This window comes from Pomacea canaliculata, linkage group LG5 (assembly GCF_003073045.1).
Source record: "Pomacea canaliculata isolate SZHN2017 linkage group LG5, ASM307304v1, whole genome shotgun sequence".
In the NCBI taxonomy this organism is placed as follows: Eukaryota; Metazoa; Mollusca; class Gastropoda; order Architaenioglossa; family Ampullariidae; genus Pomacea; species Pomacea canaliculata.
Window position 1 is genome coordinate 16,706,861 of NC_037594.1, and position 20,377 is coordinate 16,727,237.

At 36.1% G+C, this 20,377-nt stretch overlaps 1 protein-coding gene and 1 long non-coding RNA gene across 2 annotated transcripts in view; one reads left to right on the forward strand and one right to left on the reverse strand.

Annotated features, from left to right (window-relative positions):
* Positions 1 to 20,377, forward strand: part of LOC112563640 (dedicator of cytokinesis protein 1-like) — a 54,866-nt gene that overhangs the window by 24,256 nt on the left and 10,233 nt on the right. The window contains 23 exon segments of the mRNA XM_025237833.1: positions 1,683 to 1,876; positions 2,274 to 2,295; positions 2,297 to 2,347; positions 2,995 to 3,095; positions 3,736 to 3,794; positions 4,176 to 4,247; positions 4,476 to 4,576; positions 5,071 to 5,156; positions 5,384 to 5,546; positions 5,701 to 5,832; positions 6,203 to 6,322; positions 6,563 to 6,652; positions 6,897 to 7,004; positions 7,361 to 7,447; positions 7,832 to 7,886; positions 8,129 to 8,210; positions 9,296 to 9,368; positions 9,526 to 9,612; positions 9,886 to 10,059; positions 10,357 to 10,425; positions 10,616 to 10,747; positions 16,752 to 16,870; positions 17,441 to 17,464. Of these exon segments, the coding sequence (XP_025093618.1) occupies positions 1,683 to 1,876; positions 2,274 to 2,295; positions 2,297 to 2,347; positions 2,995 to 3,095; positions 3,736 to 3,794; positions 4,176 to 4,247; positions 4,476 to 4,576; positions 5,071 to 5,156; positions 5,384 to 5,546; positions 5,701 to 5,832; positions 6,203 to 6,322; positions 6,563 to 6,652; positions 6,897 to 7,004; positions 7,361 to 7,447; positions 7,832 to 7,886; positions 8,129 to 8,210; positions 9,296 to 9,368; positions 9,526 to 9,612; positions 9,886 to 10,059; positions 10,357 to 10,425; positions 10,616 to 10,747; positions 16,752 to 16,870; positions 17,441 to 17,464 (2,201 nt within the window).
* Positions 12,481 to 19,767, reverse strand: LOC112563646. The gene is made up of 2 exons (XR_003099093.1): positions 18,974 to 19,767; positions 12,481 to 16,076 (listed from the first exon to the last, which is right to left on the reverse strand). It is a non-coding gene; the product is annotated as an uncharacterized LOC112563646 (long non-coding RNA).

Sequence of the window (20,377 nt, forward strand, 5' to 3'; positions counted from 1 at the left end):
CTGTAATCTATTAAGCAAATTGTTGATAATATTAGCTTCAAAATTTGATTTCTATATGTTGTGAAGATGAGTTGTAGACAAGATATGATCATTTGTCTGAATGTTTTTCCCCAAAGATAAGTGTGTGCTCTTTCTTGAAATATTTTTAACTCTCCCTGCTCCCATTTGCCACTGTGAGTTTAATAAGCCTGCTGTTGGCTTTGCTTTTCCATGATCAGATGTATTTTGAGATAGAAATATTTTTTCAGGGTGTGTGTGTGGGTGTGTGCATGCGCATGATGGCATGCATACATACATTTGCGTAGGAATTCACGTGTGCATGGGCAGTTTTGTGGATCATTTTGAGAAAAATGCTGTTTCATAGAAAACTGCATGTTTGTTGGTTGTTTGCATTTCAGTAGATATATTGTAAAGAGAGACTTTCAGCTGCCCCCAAATGCACGGGTCTAGGTGAAAAAAAAAACAAAACTGCATGATCTCATTTATAGTCAAGATAAAATCAGCAAATTTCATCTGTTTAACCCTTTCCAGATAGTTTTCACCTTAAAATTTACCTTAAACTATTGCATCTATTCCTTTTGGCAATCAGATTTTGATTTCAACTCATTTTTGTATTATTATTTTATTTCATGTTTGTACTATTATAAATTTGTCACTCTCAACCACCACCTACCAAGTTGTCAATATATTTGAAGACCTATTAATCAGACTGCAAGTATGAATTTTTTTTTCTTTTTGATGCCATACTACAAATGGCAGCATATTGAGGAGAGGTACACTACTGGCTTTGCAAAGCTGATGGCAGTGGTTGTGTAAAAATAGTCTGTTAACAACTGCTAATACTAATGGCTCCAATGTGCATGGATGTTATGCATGGCTTTGCTATAAAATGTACAATGTAGTAAAAACTGTAATGATTCCTGAAGCAGCAGATCTTTGGGACAAAAATTGTAGTTTTTGTGCTTTTATGGACAGCTCTGTATAATTTTCATTTTTTGCTTGTTTATTGTTTTTTTCCCAACAAGCTCATTTGTCCTATTGTGGATTTAGATTGCCGTTTCTTGCAGTTGTTGAAATGAGGTTGGCACAGACACTTGGTCTGTGTCTCTATGATCACAAGCTTGTCCCCGACTTGCCTGTTGTTATTGTTAACTAGCCAACCACACAGCATCCTGGGGTCACATTCTCCTGTACCTTCAATAATCCTGAGCTTGATCAGAAAACAAAAGTTGTAACTAAGCTTTCTCAGTAAGAAGTAAAGGCAATAGGGCACTGTTTATGCATGTTGTTTTTATCCAGAAATTAGGAAAATAACTGAAGATTGCACATACATATGAAGACATGTAAGCATGCACACATGTTCTCACAACATCCACTTTTTATTATAAACATTTGAAGCTTGCAAACATTCACCGATTTCTCATTTGTACCAGAACTGTTTCACTTACATTAGCACATGTACATACCTGTGCATGCATGCATGCTGAAATATGCTGTCACATACATATGCATGTTTTCATTAACAAAAATACATGAAACCACATTCACACAAAGGCATATTATATATGTGCACCCACACACACATATATATGTGAGAGACAGAGAACTGTATTGTCCACTATGGTTTAAGTTTAGATTAACCTTGGAAAATTTTCCTGAAAAAATTGCTTTGGGTTTGGCAGGAGAACTGTGTGGCTGTCATGATATCCTTGCTGCGTCAGATGACTGAGGCGCACTACCAGGAGTACATAAATAGCTTTGTGACACCTTTTGACTTGCTCGACTTCATGATGGAGATACTGATGGTCTTCCGGGACCTGGTGGGCAGGAGTGTCTATCCTGGTGATTGGCTGGAAATGATAATGCTTCAAAACAGGTGTGGGACGTAACAGTTTTTAATGCTTGTGGGAAATGTTATATTCTTGGGAATGACTGTTCAGTCAGAAAAGAAATTTAAAAATGTTAGAGATTTTCAGGATTGTAAACAGTTTTTATTAAAGGGTAATTTTATAGTTATTTATCTTTATAGTGAAGTGAACCAGATCACAACATAATGTTAACAGAAGGAAGGTGCCATGAAGTACCAGTTTAAATAAATATGTCTGCTAGAAATAGTATCAGTTGAATATTTTTATAATGATTCATGCTCTTTAGTGGCGGACATCATGTTTAAATGGCTAGTCTTCAATATGGTAATCTTTCTAGCATGTGGTTAGAGCATGAAATGTTGTTAGGCCACTCAGCAGTTAATGATTTTGGTTATCTCTCTTCAGTGTGATTCTAAGGGCTCTGAAGATTTTTTGCTGTCACCATTCATGAAAAGTTCTCCAATCCCTTTGAGCAGCAGGTGATCAGAACTCTTATTATCTTTGCAGTGTTAGCTCAGGATTATATATAGAATCTACCTTTTTTTAATGACGCTTGAGTTAAATTGAAACTACCTGATGAAATTATTTTCTAATTGTAGAAAGATGGTAATATGCAGTAGAACTTTTCTTGCAACACGTTCTTTTTTAATGAAAGTGAGATTTCTGTAATGACTAGTAATTTTTTCTGTGATAGCCAATGATACACAATGGCAGTTTTGTGATTAAGAATTTTTCTCAGATGAAGAAACTTAATTTTATAAGCCATAATAAATAGCATTTTTTTTTAATTTAATGGCATGGTGATGAAAAGTTTTATCTTGCCATTTTTTTGTTCTTTCAGACAGAACAAGAGGGGAAGTAATATTTCCTTCTCTGTATAATAATTGTTCTTTCAGTTTCTGGTACCTAAGACATTTTATGATCATATACGCAGGGCAATAGAAACATTACCTTTGTATCCTAGAGCATACTCCTTAGGAGTGTGTGTATGTGCTTTACAAATTTTGCACTTATTATTATTATCCATGGTACCAGAGATTAGTGGTCTGGTAGAGGTTCTGTAATCTTATAATTCAATTTTAGTAATAGTTAAAACTAGTGTTTGTTTATCTTTTGTGCCCATTAGCTGTGGAACAACTTTTTCCACTGTGCAATATCTTTCCTGACACAAGAACCCCTTCAGCTAGACAATTTCTCGGTATCCAAGCGCAATAAAATCATCCTCAGGTAACATTTCATTCTGTTTTGCATCTATTTGGAATAATTTTTATATGCTGACCTTACAATTCTTATTGATGGAACCACGAACGTGTATAGATGGATTGCTGTCTGTCTGCTGAGACCAACGCTTAGCCTCTTGCGAAGTTCTCCACTGTTATATCGTTATATCTCCACTGTTATATCGGCAAGCATAAATGATGAATGTGAATAAACCGGAAGCTTTGTACACATCTGCCTCGTTTTAATAGTTAACTGGAAAAAATCGTCTGGCAGCAGTCTAGTAATACGAGTTTGTGATAGAACTGCAAGATTATGACCTTCAGGGTGCATTTTCTAAACAAAACAGAATAATATCTTTTGAAGCATATCCTTATACGCAAGATACTGTCAACACTGTACAAGTCAGAAATGAGGTGGGGGGGGGGAGGATTAGACTTTGTGTGAATTTGCATTACAAACACCCTTTAGTAGATGTGGGTGAAAGCTCATGGTTAAAATCTTTTTAAACTGGAAGAAGGTTAAATATATTTGAAATATATTGTATTCTACTTACTGGTTTGCTTTTAAGCACTTCAAAAATTGTAATTAGGGCACTTGCCAACATGATAGCCATGGAAATCATTGTTACAATACAATTGTTTAACAGGTATAAAGATATGCGCAGGGAAGCAGCCTTTGAAATCAGAGCTATGTGGTTTAAACTTGGTAAGTGAAGGTCTTTTTCTTTCTTTCACTTTACCATTTTCTGCAGCTTGGAAAATAGCATGCAAAGAATGCCATTTGCAAGATGTGAGATTGTTAGGCAAGAAGAACACAGGTAGCTTAGCTGGTGTCCGTATTAACAGGTTGAGTATTATAAACAGCACTGGTTAAAGAAAAGATGAAAACTGAAACTTATATTTGAAAAATTATTTAAGCATAAAAAGGAAAAGACTGTTCTTTGACTTGTTTTATTTTTAAGTACAATCATTTCCAGATAAGTAGGTGGAGTTGGCATTACAAACCATCATTACTGTATTAAATTAATTTTTGCTAATTATATTATCTAGTAATGTACTTCATTTAGTGTCTTTGTTTGTAACACAGGTCCAAATAAAATCAGGTTTATACCTGAACTAGTGGGGCCATTCTTGGAGATGACTCTTATTCCTGAAACAGGTGCAGTATATGTTCTGTGTCATTTGTACTAATTATATAATATATAAAGATAATCCCTGAAATTACAGAAGAAATGAGTGGAAAATGATTGTGAGGTGTAATTTCTAACACGAAGACATTAAAAAAATACCAGAAGGAGCTTCTGCATGTATGATGAAGGAAGAAAAAAATGTCTGTGTCATATGTTATGCATGTAAGCAACAAATCTGCTGGTGATTTTGTGTGTAGAACTGAGGCGAGCAACTATCCCAATCTTCTTTGACATGATGCAGTGTGAATACTTGCAGCCAGTGCCTAACTCAAGCCGCATTCAAGGCAACTTTCATGAAGTTGGTGTTTCTTCTTGTGTTTTTCGAGTGTTTGTGATGTGTTTGTGCAGTCCATGGGTAAATGTGCTTTATATTTTTGTCATTTTTTTTTTAATTGCATGGAACAATTGAATCAAGATCCTACAAGCATCACAAACGTAGTCCTTAGGGTATAATGCACTGTCTGTTATTATCTATGGGAATTTTTCTTCTCTTCATTTTCTAAAAATTGTAAAAACTCATGAAATGGCAAGATCATTGCTATCACAGGCATGTAGGGATGCAAGCTTAATTGGTTGCAGAATTCTGTAAAATTTATTTTTGGCACTCATGCTCCTGTGAGACATCACTGCTCAGAGAATGAATGCCAGTTTGATAATTACAAATCCACATGCCTTTGCCACTTGGATATTGTGATAAATTCTGATTTCCTTAAGCATATTTATTTGTACTGTTAAGTGGTAAATTTTCTTTTTAGAATATCATTTTGATGAACTTGTTTCCTTGTGCTTTAGGTGGAGAATGAGATGATAACACAGCTGGATGCTTTGGTGGAAGGTGGCCGTGGAGATGAACAATATCGAGATCTCACATATGAAATGTCAGTACAGATTGTGACCAAATCTTGTTTAATAAGTAATTGGCGGTGGAGTGGGGGAGGGGGCACAGTGCTGTTTGGGTAGGAGGATTGGTGGGTTTGTATTTATACCTAGCCATACATTCTTGTAAGCACATCTGGTACATGAACATCCATCAAGAATTAAGTAGAAAGAAAGTCTACAGCTGATATGTTAGTCTATATTGTGTGCAATATGCATTGTGTTACAGATTGATACATCTTTCGGAGACTAGGGATATTGAGGGACTACGGGAACAAAGCAAAGCCTTTGTGGAAGTCATCTGGAAGTTGCTGGAACGCCTGCTGGTCTACCGAAACATTATCCAGGATGAGATCAGGGAGCACCGTATGAGCTGTATTGTCAATCTGCTGGTACATATCAGTGCTTCATACTTTGTGAAGTCCTGCAAAATATTTTGTGCCTTTATTTAAATTTTTTTTAAAAGATCATCATCGGTGAACAGCTATGAACTAATTCAGACTCTAGAAGAGACTGGTCATCTGGGTGAGTTTTATCTTTTTGCAGGATTTCTATCATGACATTAACCGCCAGGAGATGTATATTCGTTACCTGCACAAACTGAGTGACCTTCATCTTGACTGTGACAACTTTACTGAGGCTGCTTATACACTGATGCTATATGCCAAACTTCTGCAGGTATCTGCAACTACAAGTTTGTCACTTGGTGTCCACAGATTTGAGATAATTTAGCTATTTTGTTATTCTAGATTCTGTAACCTGTTTTTAGCATTTTAGCTTCTTTTTTTGGTGTTTGGCATTGCTATTAACAACATTTTTAATGGAACTAATTAAAAGAAAATAATTTAGATGAGACAGTTGTTTTATGGGCCTCTCTGAAATATACGTATTTATATGGCTTTGTAAACATTACTACGGCTTTTGTTTTAAAAAAAAACATGCTAGCATAAGAAAAATGCCTCCATAAGGAAGTTTACCCTGAATTACTGGTTGTATTAAGTCCTGTGAATAGATTCTTAATATGCTCTCATATTTTTTGCTGATGAAGTGGTCTGATGAAGTCTTGCCCCCCATGCTACAAAACAGTAACTTCCAAAATGCTGACACACACAGAGAACTGAAAGAACGGCTATATTACAAGATTATTAGCTACTTTGAACAAGGAAAGGTTTGTTATTTCAGTGCCACAGTTTCCTTCTGTCTTTGTTGCTGCTGTGTTTAAAAGAAATCTAGATTTTCTGTAACATTTGTTGGTATGTATTATTTCAGTCATTGTGTTGGCAGATCCCTCCAAGTAAAGTAAATGAGATAAATTCACCAAGCTAGAATAAAGTAGTGAATATCAGTACAAGTCTCTCCTTGGAGGACATAGGTTTGAAGATAATAACTTGTGTGGGTTTCTTCACAGATGTGGGAAAAAGGCATTGAGCTGTGTGATGAGCTGGCTCAGCAATACAAAGAAGAGCTCTTCAATTACAGAAACCTCAGCAAAATCTTGGTGAGACCTATTTTTCATATGGTTGCCCCACCTCCTTCCGCTTATGTGTATGCATGTATTGATAAATATAAGAGACATGCATGAGAAAATACATCTCCAGTGGTTGTTTGTGGGTATGCAAATGCACAATACCACCAAACATAGATTGCGTCCTTGTGCTTATAACATTTATAATATTTATACCAGATTTATTGATGTAAAGAGTTTTCATAATACCATTTGATTTATGTTTCTGGCTATACAGAAAAAGGAAGCTGAGTTGTATGATCGAATCTTGGCAGAAAACACACGCCCTATTCCTGAATATTTTCGTGTGGGTTACTATGGCCAGGGCTTTCCTTCATTCTTGCAGGCAAGTGGCAGGGATAACTTTTAAAAAAAAATAAACAAAATGGCACAGATAGAATGATGGTAGCCATAAGTAATTATAACAGAATAATCCAAGTGTAACCTACTTCATAATTTTGAATCAGGAAGTATTTAAAAAGGCTGAAGATTGAATGTCTGATGTTACTTGATATTACCACTTCCTTTTTTAGTTTTGGGTTTTGGTTTTGATATAAATAACAGTTAAACTATTGGGGTATGTGTACCAGCATTGTTATCTATGTGTTGCAGGGCCTTTGTTGAACTTGCATTTAAGCAATTTTTTATCAACCAGATTGTAAACATTTTGTGAATTATGTCTGTATGCCTTGGCTGTGGCAGAACAAGCTATTCATTTACAGAGGAAAAGAATATGAACGGCTTGCTGACTTCAATGCTAGAATGCAGATCCTTTTCCCTAATGCTGAGGTGAATTCTTTAGTTAAGGGCAATAGTTTAGCCTGGTCATGTAATATATTGAATAGTAGAGTATGTGAGAGTTAACCGAATTATAGCACCCTTCTAGCTTACCACTGAGATGCTGAGATCTTGCTATAATATCTGTAATTCCTAGAATACAGCTTACTTAAAAGTGAGAAGTTTGAGTGGCATTTGAAAATGTACCATGGACACCTTTTATATAACAGTATTAACAATAATAATAAGATAAGCAGAGTACTTTGCAACTATTTTCTTAATTCTTTCCTTGTCTAACATAAATGCAGAGTGAATGTATTTTACTTGTACTGATAATCTTTTATCTTTATTCTGTGTATATTTTAGTTCCATATCTTTCATCATTATTTTCTGCAGCTGATGAAGACTCTTGACCCACCTAGTGAGGAAATCCTCAGCTCTAGAAAGCAATGTATCCTTGTGGATCATGACAAAAGATTTTACATTTGAACAGAAAATGTTTTGATGAGATCAAAGCTATTTTCTTCTTAAAAACAAATCTTTGTGACTAATGTAGCCATAATGCAGGTATGTGTACTTGTTTGTGCAAGTTTTATCAAGCTCTGCAATTATTGAGAAATCTGTGTAGAAAATAACATGGAAAGAATTGTGCTTTGGTAGGCTTTTCGGCTGTGATCCTTGACATCTTGACAGACTTGCAGATCAACAGTGTGACTCCTGTTATGAATCTTCGACCACATTTTGAAGGCAAAGCAATCAGCAGTCAGATTCTCAGGTGTGCCTCTTACACTTTGTTCAATGTATATCAGGTGTTCACTTGAGTAAAGTTACTATACAAATGGGAAAGCTGTTTAAAGATCAAGAGATAATTGATAATTGTTTATTTCTTAAAAAGTCTAATTTACTAATCAGTTGCTGTATATGACAACACTTAGCTTATTTTTAACAGTTAAAATTATGTCAAATGTAGCTCTGTGGGATGAAGATATATATAAAAAAATGGAGATAAAGATGAAAGTGATATCCTGAAATAACTGAGAGCATGTTGGACAGTATTCATTCTGTGCACATTTCAAAGACACCTGTGTATTTAATCATAAATCTGTTATTCATGCTGACAAAAATACAATTATGAAGAAAGACACCCAGTTTTAAAAATGGCAGATAGGTGTGGATTTGACCTTTACAAGATGTGTTTAAGGTGCCATCTGACACTTTTTAAGAGTAAGTTTGAATTTTGTCCCATTTTTGAAAGGCTGGTCTGAATAGGTTGGGTGTCACTTGCAAATCTTAAGTTACTGTTGGACAAGGTAGAATACCCCCCAAAAATCTGATCTTATAAAATTAGTATTGGAAAAATATTCAACAAACAAAATTATTAACCTATTTCACAGACATCCATTAAGACATAAAAACTGTAAGTTCTTATTTAAAGTAAAAGTGTTTCATTACAGTCACCTGTACAAAGCCTTCACCCTCATGTCCTCATGTTAGTAGCTACAACATGAAAGAATACAAACATAAAAATGTTTTCTCTCAAAGTGCAGCAAGACCCATCACACCAGTATATGAAGAACACACAGAAAATGAAAGTGAAAAAAAAAAATTCTGTCAGAGAAATATAATCCTTAAAATCTAACAATCTAACAAGGACATTCTGTTTAAATTTACATTACCACACAAATCACTTGCCATCCACCCACCTTTTCAGTTTCATTTTCATACAAATGATTAAAGAAAAGTGCCAGGTTTGTGACACTGGGGTGACTGGGTTTTAGGTTTTACACATGTTCTTCCTTTCATAACTTTCACTTTTTGACAGAAGTTGATATAATTTTAATCATTTTGTTGTGATTATAGCTACTACCGTGTCAATGAAGTGCAGCATTTCACATACTCTAGACGAATTGATGAGAGCGTCAGTGATGTAACAGTAAGTTTATTTTCTCAGAAATGAGTCATATACTTTATCTTTTTTCTGTGTGCTCTGTGCTGTTTTTGTTGAGTTAAAAGCAATGAGCATTTTTATTTAGGAAGTTAAAAAAAAATGAGGATGCACATATAGTGACTTTAAAATTTTTGTGTGGCAGAAAATGTGGTTGGAGAGGACCAACATGACCACAACATACCCACTTCCTGGGATTGTAGGATGGTATCCTGTCATGTCCACAGAAACAGTAAGTAGCTGTTCAAGCAAGTATTACATGTGTGTGTGCCTATTTCTAATAAAAAATAAATTTTGGCCTCACCTAATATGTGCATATGTGAGCACATCAGTGTAGATCCTTGTATAATAATTATGTTTTTGCACTTGGGGAATAAATCCTTTAGTATTGAAAGTAAGCCTGAGTCCTAACTAAAGAACCAAGGAAAACATGTGTATATGCATAGAGTGCTCTGCTGCTCTGAACTTATAAACATCTATAACATGCCATTTCACTGTGTGACAGGTGCCTGTCAGTCCAATCGAGTATGCCATAGAGAATGTTGAGGAAAAGAACAAGCAGCTTGCCTCTGCCATAGAACAACATCACCACAATCCAAACTTGGACATCAAGAACCTGGGTATGCTCCTCAATGGCTCAGTGGACCCTGCTGTACAGGGTGGATTTGCCAATTTCAAGGTACCCTGCCTAAACTCATTCCATGTGGAGAGGAGTAGTAGTGCCAAGAAATTTTTTTTAGTCATAGATATATCTCTGCAATGTACAGGGCTAAAAATGATGTTTTGCTAGACTGCTATTTGGCTTAAAGATGAGCTGTTCCTATCAAAAGCAAATACAGTTTAGTTTAATGAGTTTTATGTATTGCATATGCATATGGGTTCTTTTGTGTGTATACACATGCATGTGTGCATTTGTGCATGCTGATGTGCGTGTTTACGTGTATGTGTCCTGACATGCACTTTTTCATTTGTGCAGGACTTTTACATTGGTGTAGATTACAAGCCTGAGGATCAGGAACGTCTAAAGGCACTGACCGTTGAGCAGGTAGGATACCCGAAAAAGACTGAGTTTATATGACCAGCACAAGGTTGTTTTTTTTTTTAAATGTAGTGCTCACATCATTCAGTCATTTTTGTGGAAATGTTGATACTGTGTTGGCTATCACTGCTTACAGAAATAGCTGTAGATCATTTAAAAGTGGATGGAAAAGGAAATATATTTTTTGTTCCTTTAGGTGGTGTTGCTGAGGGAAGGACTCATGGTGCATAAACAGAAAGCTTCAGAAGATCTGAAACCATTCCATTCCCACTTGGAACAGCGCTTCAGCCAAATGTGCAACAAAATGGAACAAGAATATGGGATCAGGGTATGCACAAGAAGTACAACAGAACTTCCGTCTTTTAATCACTGGTCTGAGATATACTGATTTATTTTCTAGAAAGTGTCATATTTTCATAATTCTTATGTTTTCAATACTGATTCAGGTTGGTAACAATTGGTATTTTAGAAATCCCTTTCATCCTTACTAATATTGTTTGCATTTGTATTTGTGAGAGACTCACATGATTATAGATGTATACAACACCTCTTTGCATACAAGACATTTTTTTTGGGTAATTATAGTAAGGAAATTTAAGTATAAATAATTGCCTTTCAGTTTACTGTACAATACTGCACAACTGCTCCATTTTCAATAATATGATTAATATTTAGTAAAACCTCTTTGAAGTCTTAACTTATAAACTAATTTTCTAGCAATGTTCTATCAACTGATCAGATGACTACATTTACTCTTAAACTAGTGTTCCCTAAAACCAGCAGAGCATATCAGAAAATATCTTCTGTTATGACATTTTTAGTTGTTCAGAGCGGAAATAAGTGTTTTTGTCCTAAATGCCCTTCTCAAAGGCCAGACTTTTAGCCGAACTTGTATCACAGGATGGAAAAGAATGGTTTGAGCCAGGAAGGGAGATGACAAATCCTAGTGGTGTCAGCTATTCTAGGGGTCAAGCTTCACTTTCCTGGAGGGTGGAAGTTTAGCCTTTTACTGGACAAGTATGGACGAAGGTTTGATTTAGTTCGGTAAAGTTTTATGTAACAAACTTTGCCAAATGGTATGGTCGTTTGTATTTGGCAAAGAAGAGCCTATATCAAATACTGTTAAAGGGCTGTGTGGATTGTGTTTTCTGGCCTACCAGAATGTGATTTGATGGGAGTATAACCACACACAGGAGTTAGCATAGACAACACAAGGCTGAATTACTAGCTTCTTATGTTAGTAGATGTTATTGCATCTGTTTATACATTGTTTACTCTTTTATTGCTGTCTCACAGAGGACACACTATTGGAGTGGTGTCCCTTCACCTATCAGGTTTGAAAGAGGTGGCTCTCCATATTTTTTGTATTTTTATTTGTTTGTTGTGTTTTTGGTGCCTTTGTTTAGGCCAGTGTTTGTTTTTTTTGCATCATTGCTGTGCAGGATCGTATGACTTTTGTTTCCTTCTGTGACTTTCGGATTTTCTGACAACAGCCAGTCTTTTCTGCCTAACAGTTTCTTCTGAAGATCTTGAAGATTACACAATCAGTCCTTTGCTTTAAAATTTTCATACAGTTTTCTGCTTTGTGATTGCATCAATTCTAGCAGTTTTCTAGTGATTTCAGCTCCATTGATCCAAGTCTTTATTGATCTATTCTACATTCCTACTGATGACACTATGGCTTTCCAAGCTGTAGATCTGAACTCAGGGCCATTGAGAGTCAGACAACTTACTAAAACAAGTAGCTGGTAAAGTTCATAGATTCAAGAGTGACAAGAGGCTAAAGACAGACAAAAGTTATGTCAGACAAATCAGTAACAAAGCATTGTGCTTGTTCCGAATCTCAGCTGTCTGATTCTCCACCAGCAAGTCAGCCATACGACATCTCCCCATTGGCAGAAAACAAGGGGAAGGTCAATCTCAACATCAGGGAGTCATCATCAGTAGTGCAGTCTGACAGAATGGCCTGTGTCTATCAGCTATATAAAGGCAAAGGCAAAGGCCACAAAGATACAACCACAGTGCATCGAGCTCAGCACTCACCAACAGGACTTCAGGTGGCTGTTAAACGGATTAATCTAGAAAACTTAGATCACGAGTTCTCCAGTGTACAGAAAGAAGTTGTAATAACCAAGCAGTTACAACATGAGACTATTCTCTCACATTACTGTAGCTTCTTCCATCGCCATGAACTGTGGACAGTCATGCCTGTTGTGGGGTATGATTCTTGCCCTGACCTGCTGCTTGCCTGTTTCACGGCAATATGCCAGAGCTATGGTTCACATCTATCTTGCAGGATGTACTTGCATGCTCTGGAATACTTGCATAGCAGAAGTGTCATACACAGTAGCGTGATGGCTAATACCAACTAGCGAACAGGTGTGTCTCACTGGCCTCCACAACTCACTCTCCACAGTTGTAGGGGTTAGTACCTGCAAACAGTATATGACTACCCCAACATGCTGTTGATTGCCTCCAGTAGTTCGGTCCAGAAATTCTTGAACAGAATCTGGCTATTTTTCAATGATTGTAAATTTAACCTGATGATCTTAGTACAGGTATTCGGCTATTTTTCAGTGATTCTAAAACTAACTCCTTACAACTGTGTACACATCCATGTCATTAGTGGGTGGCCTCATATGAAGCTAGTATCAATGTTTTCAGTGTGTAAGTGATCATGGTCAGACTAAAAAGTAGAAAAACACTTGTCCTCATACTTTCTTGATTCCAGAATTATTATTATTATGTGGCAACTGCTTTGAGGGAATAATGTGCACCGCCATATCAGGAGACTGTCCACAAGCTGAAAAATCTGGATATCACGTTTACTCTTTTTTCCTATTTTTATCTGAAACGTCTTGATCTTGCCCTTAGGGTAGGGATAAGGTGCTATATAAGTGACCTTTATTATTATTAAAAAGCAAGTGGACTAAAAGTTATAAAATAAAATTTCTCCTTTGTGTAAATGTTATTGGTAAAAGACAAGTACTGGAAAACCGACATTTAAATATCAAATATTTTTTAAGTTGAATGTTTTGGTATGACATTTGAATGTGATTATTCCTTTTTATTAACACTTCATGTCATTAATTGGAATATGTCCCTAGTAACCCAAACAATTCTATTTTCTCTTACATTAAATAAAATCATTACATTTTGATATTTGAATCACTCTTTCCCTCTTTCTCTCTTCAGCATGAGTACAGCATCTCTGAAATGAACAAGTAATGGGTGTAGTTCTCATAGCATCAGTGCATGTACAGAATGGTCAGTGAAAAGCTATGAACACAAACAGAAGCCTATAAAAATCCACAACTTACACATAGATTGTTGGCGGTGCAAAACAAAAAAAGTCTTCACTATCATAGTGATCATGGTAGTTGAAATCCTGCCAGACATGCAACCAAAAAAAAAAAGAACGCAAAATATGCATCTAAAATTTCAAAAATGTAAGATTCAACCACTACTTGTAGACACCTTGCACAGAGGAAAAGGTGAACCTTAAAGTACTTATAAAGTTCAAACTGTACTGCAAAGATATAGTGTGATCATAGATCCAAAAGTAGTAGATTTTGCTACCTGGACTGTGACGGATGTTATTTAGCACTGAACTTCACACTCAAGCTCATTTTAAAATGTTATCTTTTCTATGTGTGTGGTTTTTTTTTTAATACATGGTCAAGGTATTCACATGAGAAATTAGAAGATTTGTGCAAAAGATCTTGGCAAATCACCTTTTGGGAGGTCAGTCACTAGATTGCCATTGATAGTGATATCATAACAAATCATATCGCAACATTGAGTAGCCAGCAGAAGACATTTTCACGGGAAGAGTTACTTTGTTTGACTTTAGACAGTCTGTGTAACAGCAGTGTGTTCATTGTTTTTAATGAGAAAATCATGAGGAAGAACGAATCTTGGGTTTGTTCAATTCTTTCTCTAGATACGTGAATGCATCCCCAAATTTGTAATCTTGTAATCAGATGATGATGGCATCACTGTTTTTATGGAATACAGATCTGAATTATTTAAGACATCTTAAACTTTGAAAAAGCAACACGAGTACTTCACTTTCATATCTTAATTGCCAGTTTGCTTTATTTTGTGGTGTTCTCTTTTGTGAAGGACATTGAGCTTGCTGCCCTGTGATGAAATGTACTATATTATTATTATTTAATTTCCCAGAATGTGTGTGCATATGTAGGTATGCAGTTGCAAAATTCAGTATCAGTATTAAGAAAATGAAATGAAGAATTATCAAGATGAAAAAAGGCATAGAGTACTACCAATAATAATGAAAGAAATGTATAGCAGATACACTTGTAAGGAGCATGCTCTTTGTGCTTAAAACAAGAACAAATCATGGACAACATGGACACTGAAGGACGGAAGAATAAACAATGAAACAATGAAGCACTGATGACGAATAAAAGACAAATATAGAAAATGCAAAAAAAGGAACCAAGTAACAAGAACTAAGAATATTGTGATTCTGCAGATGAAGACAAGTAGGAAAGTAGCAAAAGCCAAAAGAGGTTGTGGGGTGGGGGGGTTAGGGTGAAAAAGGATTAATATTGTATGGACTGTGTTAGGAGTAATCCTCAAGGAAGAGGTGTGTTTTCAGTGCAGATTTGAAGGTTCCATTGCAGGTAGATGGCGAATATGGAAAAGGAGTTCCTGTTTTGCTACACAGTAACTAAACCCTATGGCTGTACATTGTTGTTCTGGTGACAGGAATAGCTGGGATATGGTCATCAGACGAAGAGCATAGTTGTCTGGATGGGGCTTAGGGGAGGAGAAGTTCAGAGAAGTAGAGCAGGATCCTGCAATGAAATTAAAACATAACACAGACAGTTTGTACTGAATGCGAGAGCGGATGGGTTGCTAGTGCAGACTATGAAGAAGAAGAGTGACACAGTTTCCTAGCTCTAAGCACCAGACATGCAGCAGTGTTCCATACTTTGTGAAGTTTATGGATGAGTTATAAGGGATAGCCTGCAAGCAAGAAGTCGAGTAATAAAGCCTAGAATGAGCAAATGCACAGACAAGAGTGTTGGTAGTGCGCATTGAGAGAAAGTGATAGATGGCCCTGATCTTACGTAACTAATAGGCAGGCTGATAGACAGCTATAACTTCTTTATCAATTGTCATGTCATGTCTGCAGTGGCAATGAATCCCATATTTCTGACTGATGACGGAAAGATGATGTTAGTTTTGCTCACTTTTTATGTGATTGGGCAGACGGATTAGCGAAAGTTGATTTCTTCTTCTAGAGCATAGGAGGGCTTCTGTTTTATCATTATCTAGCGTAATACAGGCTTCTATATTGATAGAAGAGTGAGACTTATTTGGTGGAGTGAAGCAGTACAGTTGCGTGTTGTCAGCAAATGACTGATGAGAAACCTGGTGAGACTGGATGCATGATAAAAGGAGTTTTGTGTACAAAATGAACAGAACAGGACCAAGTACTGAGCCTTGGGGGACCCCACAGGAAAGTGGAGAGGGACAAGATGTTGTTTGACCATAATCGAACATAGTCCAGTCCTGTTGAATCATGCTAGTACGGGTCCAGAAATTCCTGTAGAGGATGTGGAGTCTTTGAAGGAGCGGAGAGTGGTCCATAAGTGTTGGATGCAGTAGAGTTAAGGCAGTAAGTCCTGTAAAGTTAAGGCAGAAACATCACCACTGTCAAGGGCACATAACATGTCTCTGGTTACTTTAATTCAAGTACTTTTGGTACTGTGAAAGGGTCTATATGCCAACTGAGATTGAAAAAAGACAAATTGGAAACTGGGTGGTAATTCAACACACTGATGTCAAGTGTGGACTTTTTCCATAGTAGTGGCCTAACCAGGATATTTTTAAACAAAGATGGGAAAACATCTGTTACCAAACTGACATTTACAATATTTGTGATGGCAGGAAGTAAAATATCTAAACACTCAAAAAGGCTTGTGGGCATTGGGTCTAACTGACAAATTGTTGGTCTGGCTTTTAGAATAATTGCTTTCACATCAGCATCAGAGACTAGATGATTCAAATATAACAGAAAAGAAGAAGACAGAATTGCACATGCCATAAAAATATATTCTGTTTGCAAATGTGAAAAATAATAATTACAAGTCTTTGGAAACAGTATAGTTTAAAACGAAGACATTATTGCTCTCTGTTTGGTTGTGTCAACATTAAGTAAATGTCTTTCACTCCATTCCTCCCCATTTGCTGTATATGTATGTGCGTACAGTGTGTGTATGTTCACATGTGTGTGCATGTGAGCAAAAGAGGTTTTCTGCTTAATGCATGAGAACTTTTTGGAAGTTTGCTGTTTCTAGGTTGCAGACAAAGGGTTTGTCAGTGGCAGTGCCACATTACGTAGGAACCAGTCCCTTCCCAGTACCTCTTCCAATCGCCGCAGTGATGGCTCAATCTGCAGTGTGCATATGCCCTCTGAGTGAGTATACAGCATGTATGAATGCTAATGCTAGAAACATAATTCAGAGGTCCTAAATTTATCTTGAAAATGTGAGCATTTTCTTCTTTTTTTTCAATCATTTAAGAAGGTAAGATCTCTCTTTGAAATTAGTTTTAATATTTCTATCTTTCACAATGGTTGGTAATCACAAAATTGGTTTTGACTGTGACTTGCTAGATGTAATTTTTTTGTTTAAATGTGAAGTTCTTACAAAACATAATAGAATTTCTGTGCCAGCGAGATCTAGTTAGTAGGGTAGTGCCACTTTTTATTTTGATTGATTGGAGGTTTGCAAAGGAAACCCTAAAATATAGCATGGTGGAATGTGTCTATGAAAGGGAAGGGAAATTGAAAGGAAAAAAAGTGAAGAAATTTACAAAAAGGGTAAAACATTTTACTCATTTTCTGTTGATTATTCTATACTAAAAGCTATTCCAGCCACCCCTGCTCAAAATATACTAAAATACAAAAACTATTTTGAATATTTATATTTTTAAAGCTTGATGATTTAAAACAAGAAAAAAAAAACTATGAAAATTTTTGCTTCAGTCCGAAGAGGATAAAACAAAGGAGGTAAAAGGTCACTTCAACACAGCCTTTTGTCATTATGTTGTACTGCAGCAGGTTATTCAGGAGTTTTATCTGTTCACTACTATTGTTTTGTAATGTTACTATGATGGCACTTTTAAAAACTTCAGTTGTGGTCTTTTGCTTATTTTTTATACCAAGAACTCCGGTTTTTCTTTGGCATTGAAACTGGATGAGATTAAATATAGCTTGGAATAAACACTAAAGAGTCTTTATAAAGCCTCAGAAACTTAAACGGCTATTCATCCTTCAGAAATGTTCAAATGGTTTTTATTAAAAAAAACTTCAATCACCACTAATATGTACAGGATAGTGCCACAGTCATAAAAATCTTTGCTGTATTTTTCTTTTATCCAGGAGTAATTATTACTTTACTGCAATGTTCACGTAGTTAAATTGTTTAATCTCATCCAATTTCAAAGATGCACAAAGAAAAAGAAGCTTTAGTGGTGAAGGCTTCATATAATAAGAGTTGTGGTTTTTTGCTCATCCCTTCACACCTGTAAATCACAAGAGTGACTACCCAAGATTGTGGCACTCAGCTAGTACCATAAGTACCAATACTTTCCTATAAGTGGATAGGAAGAGTCAGTGTTGCAAGGGAGAAATCTAGAAATCATCTGCTTATTTGTGATGACCTAGATCTTTTAGAAAGATGCAGTTTGTTTTTTTGTGCAGAGAATCATCATTGTCAGCTCTGTGTGTGTGTGCACCTGTGCCTGCGTGCTTAAGAGAGAGAGAACATTGTGCTCTAGGTGTCAGTGTGAATGTCCCTGTCTTTGTGTCATTGTTGTCTGTGATTATTTTAATGTGTGGTTAAATTTAACTGTGGCAGTGTGCAGCTGTTGCTTAAATGAAATATGTGTGGTATAAAATACATCTAACAGCTACACTAAAAACGTGACTTTACCTTTTTAGAGTTGTAAATTGTGGGTGTATTTCTCTAGAAATTAACTGTCATGCCAGCCACTGTCAATAGGTTACCGAATTGTATGTGCTAGTTTAAACATGTTTACAAAGAGAAACGAAAAGAGTGTCAGTAAAACTGATTACTGATGCTGTTTCAAAATCTTTCATTATATGCCTCTTGAATCTGAACTTCATTTTTTTTTTTCTTTCATTGTTCCCTATTTATATGTATTTTTATATCAGTTTTGTTCTTGTCTTTGTAATTATTTGAATTAATGATGCCATGATAGTTGAGTTCTTTGACGATCTTAATCTAGCTGAATCATATTTTCTATGAAACGAATATTTCTGTCATTGGTTTCCTTTTCAGCTAACATACTGTGTGTGTATGTATAAGTGTGTGAGTGGGGATAGCGTACAAACATATTCCATGCTGATTTTACTCTTAATGGGGAAATATAACGATTTGGAAGATTGATGTCATTAGGATTTCATTTCCAAAGAAAATAAACACACAGGTTTGCGTTTTAACCATTGACAAGCAAAACATTCAAACTGTTAATGAAATATTATAAGCAGATTTACCTGATAAGCAGGCAGAAAGAGTATGGTGTTTTGTAGCCATGGGGTCGTGTCAGATTTCAGCCATAGCTGTAGACTGCCAGGTATGGAGTAGACCTCTGTGTATTTTTTTGTAAACCTAATGAATAGGAGATGCAGTCAACCGTGTCCTGGTGAGAAAGCCAGTCGACTGTAAGGTGAGCTACAATACAGGCAGGCAGTGCACACAGACTGGGCATGATGATTTGGGCACTTGCAAGTTTGTGCCTGTAACCAAGAAGCCTAGAGGTCACCAGGTGACAGGCAGTAAGTAGGGTGGTGGTGGTGTAGCAGATAAGAAAATAAAAACGACAGCCTAGGAGGGCATATGCATTCAAAGAAGTAAAGTCACAATGGTCTTATTTTACTTCTTTGACTATTATAGCTTCCGATGCATACAGGGAGAACACAGACGCTTTGGGGTTATTTTTTACATAAGAAGCAAGCAAAATATGAGGTAATAAAAAAAGAACTCACAAATATACATATTGCATGCCTACACATGTCAACATGTGCATACCCATGCGCATGCACATCCCTCCTTTTTAAAAATTTACACTCCATATAGCATGAGCAAGCCTGTGTGCACACACACACACACAAAAAATGTGAGAGGTGTTTATTAAACAGAAACCAATAGAATCTAAGATGGGCTGGGACTTGTTTTCTCTGTTCTCAATGAGCTGCACCTCATGACAGTGCTGTTTGTGTGTTTCTTAAGTGTTTGGAAAGGAGGGGAGAATAGGGAGATTTTGTTGTGTTCTTCCTTGCTGAGACTCAGACATCACCAGGTGTGGACATTTTACCTAGAGTGTAGTAATATTCTGGCCTCAAATGAAGGAAACTTGCAAAATCCATTTGGTTAAAAGAGGACTATGATGCTAATTGAATGGCAGTTTACATGTTTGGAGACATTTTTGTGTGTGCGTACCTTAGGTTTTCATTTCTATAAGCAACCTTTTACCTCTGTGTTTCCTATTTCTTCCACCCTAACCTTTTCTGATTTTGCTATTGCATTGTGTTCATTATTGTTGGCTCAACCCTTTGAGTTTTTGTTTAATTAATGTTATTTTGTGGCTGGGAATTTTCAAAAATGATCTTTGATAAAATTTTACCAGCTTTGTACTAAACAATTTTCTTCTACCTTTGATAATTAATCACTATGAGTCTTTTAGATGTTAAATTTAGATATGGTTTTCGGGGTGCTACATATAATGATCACTTTAAAATGGAATTAGTAATATCTTTATTTCCCCATAATATATAGTGTGTGTGTATATATATTAACAAACAGGTGTTTTTTCATGTGTAATTCCTAAGGGATGTATGTGCACAGATTATGTTGATGAGAGTTGAATAATATGTTGATCACATTATTAACCACACCAT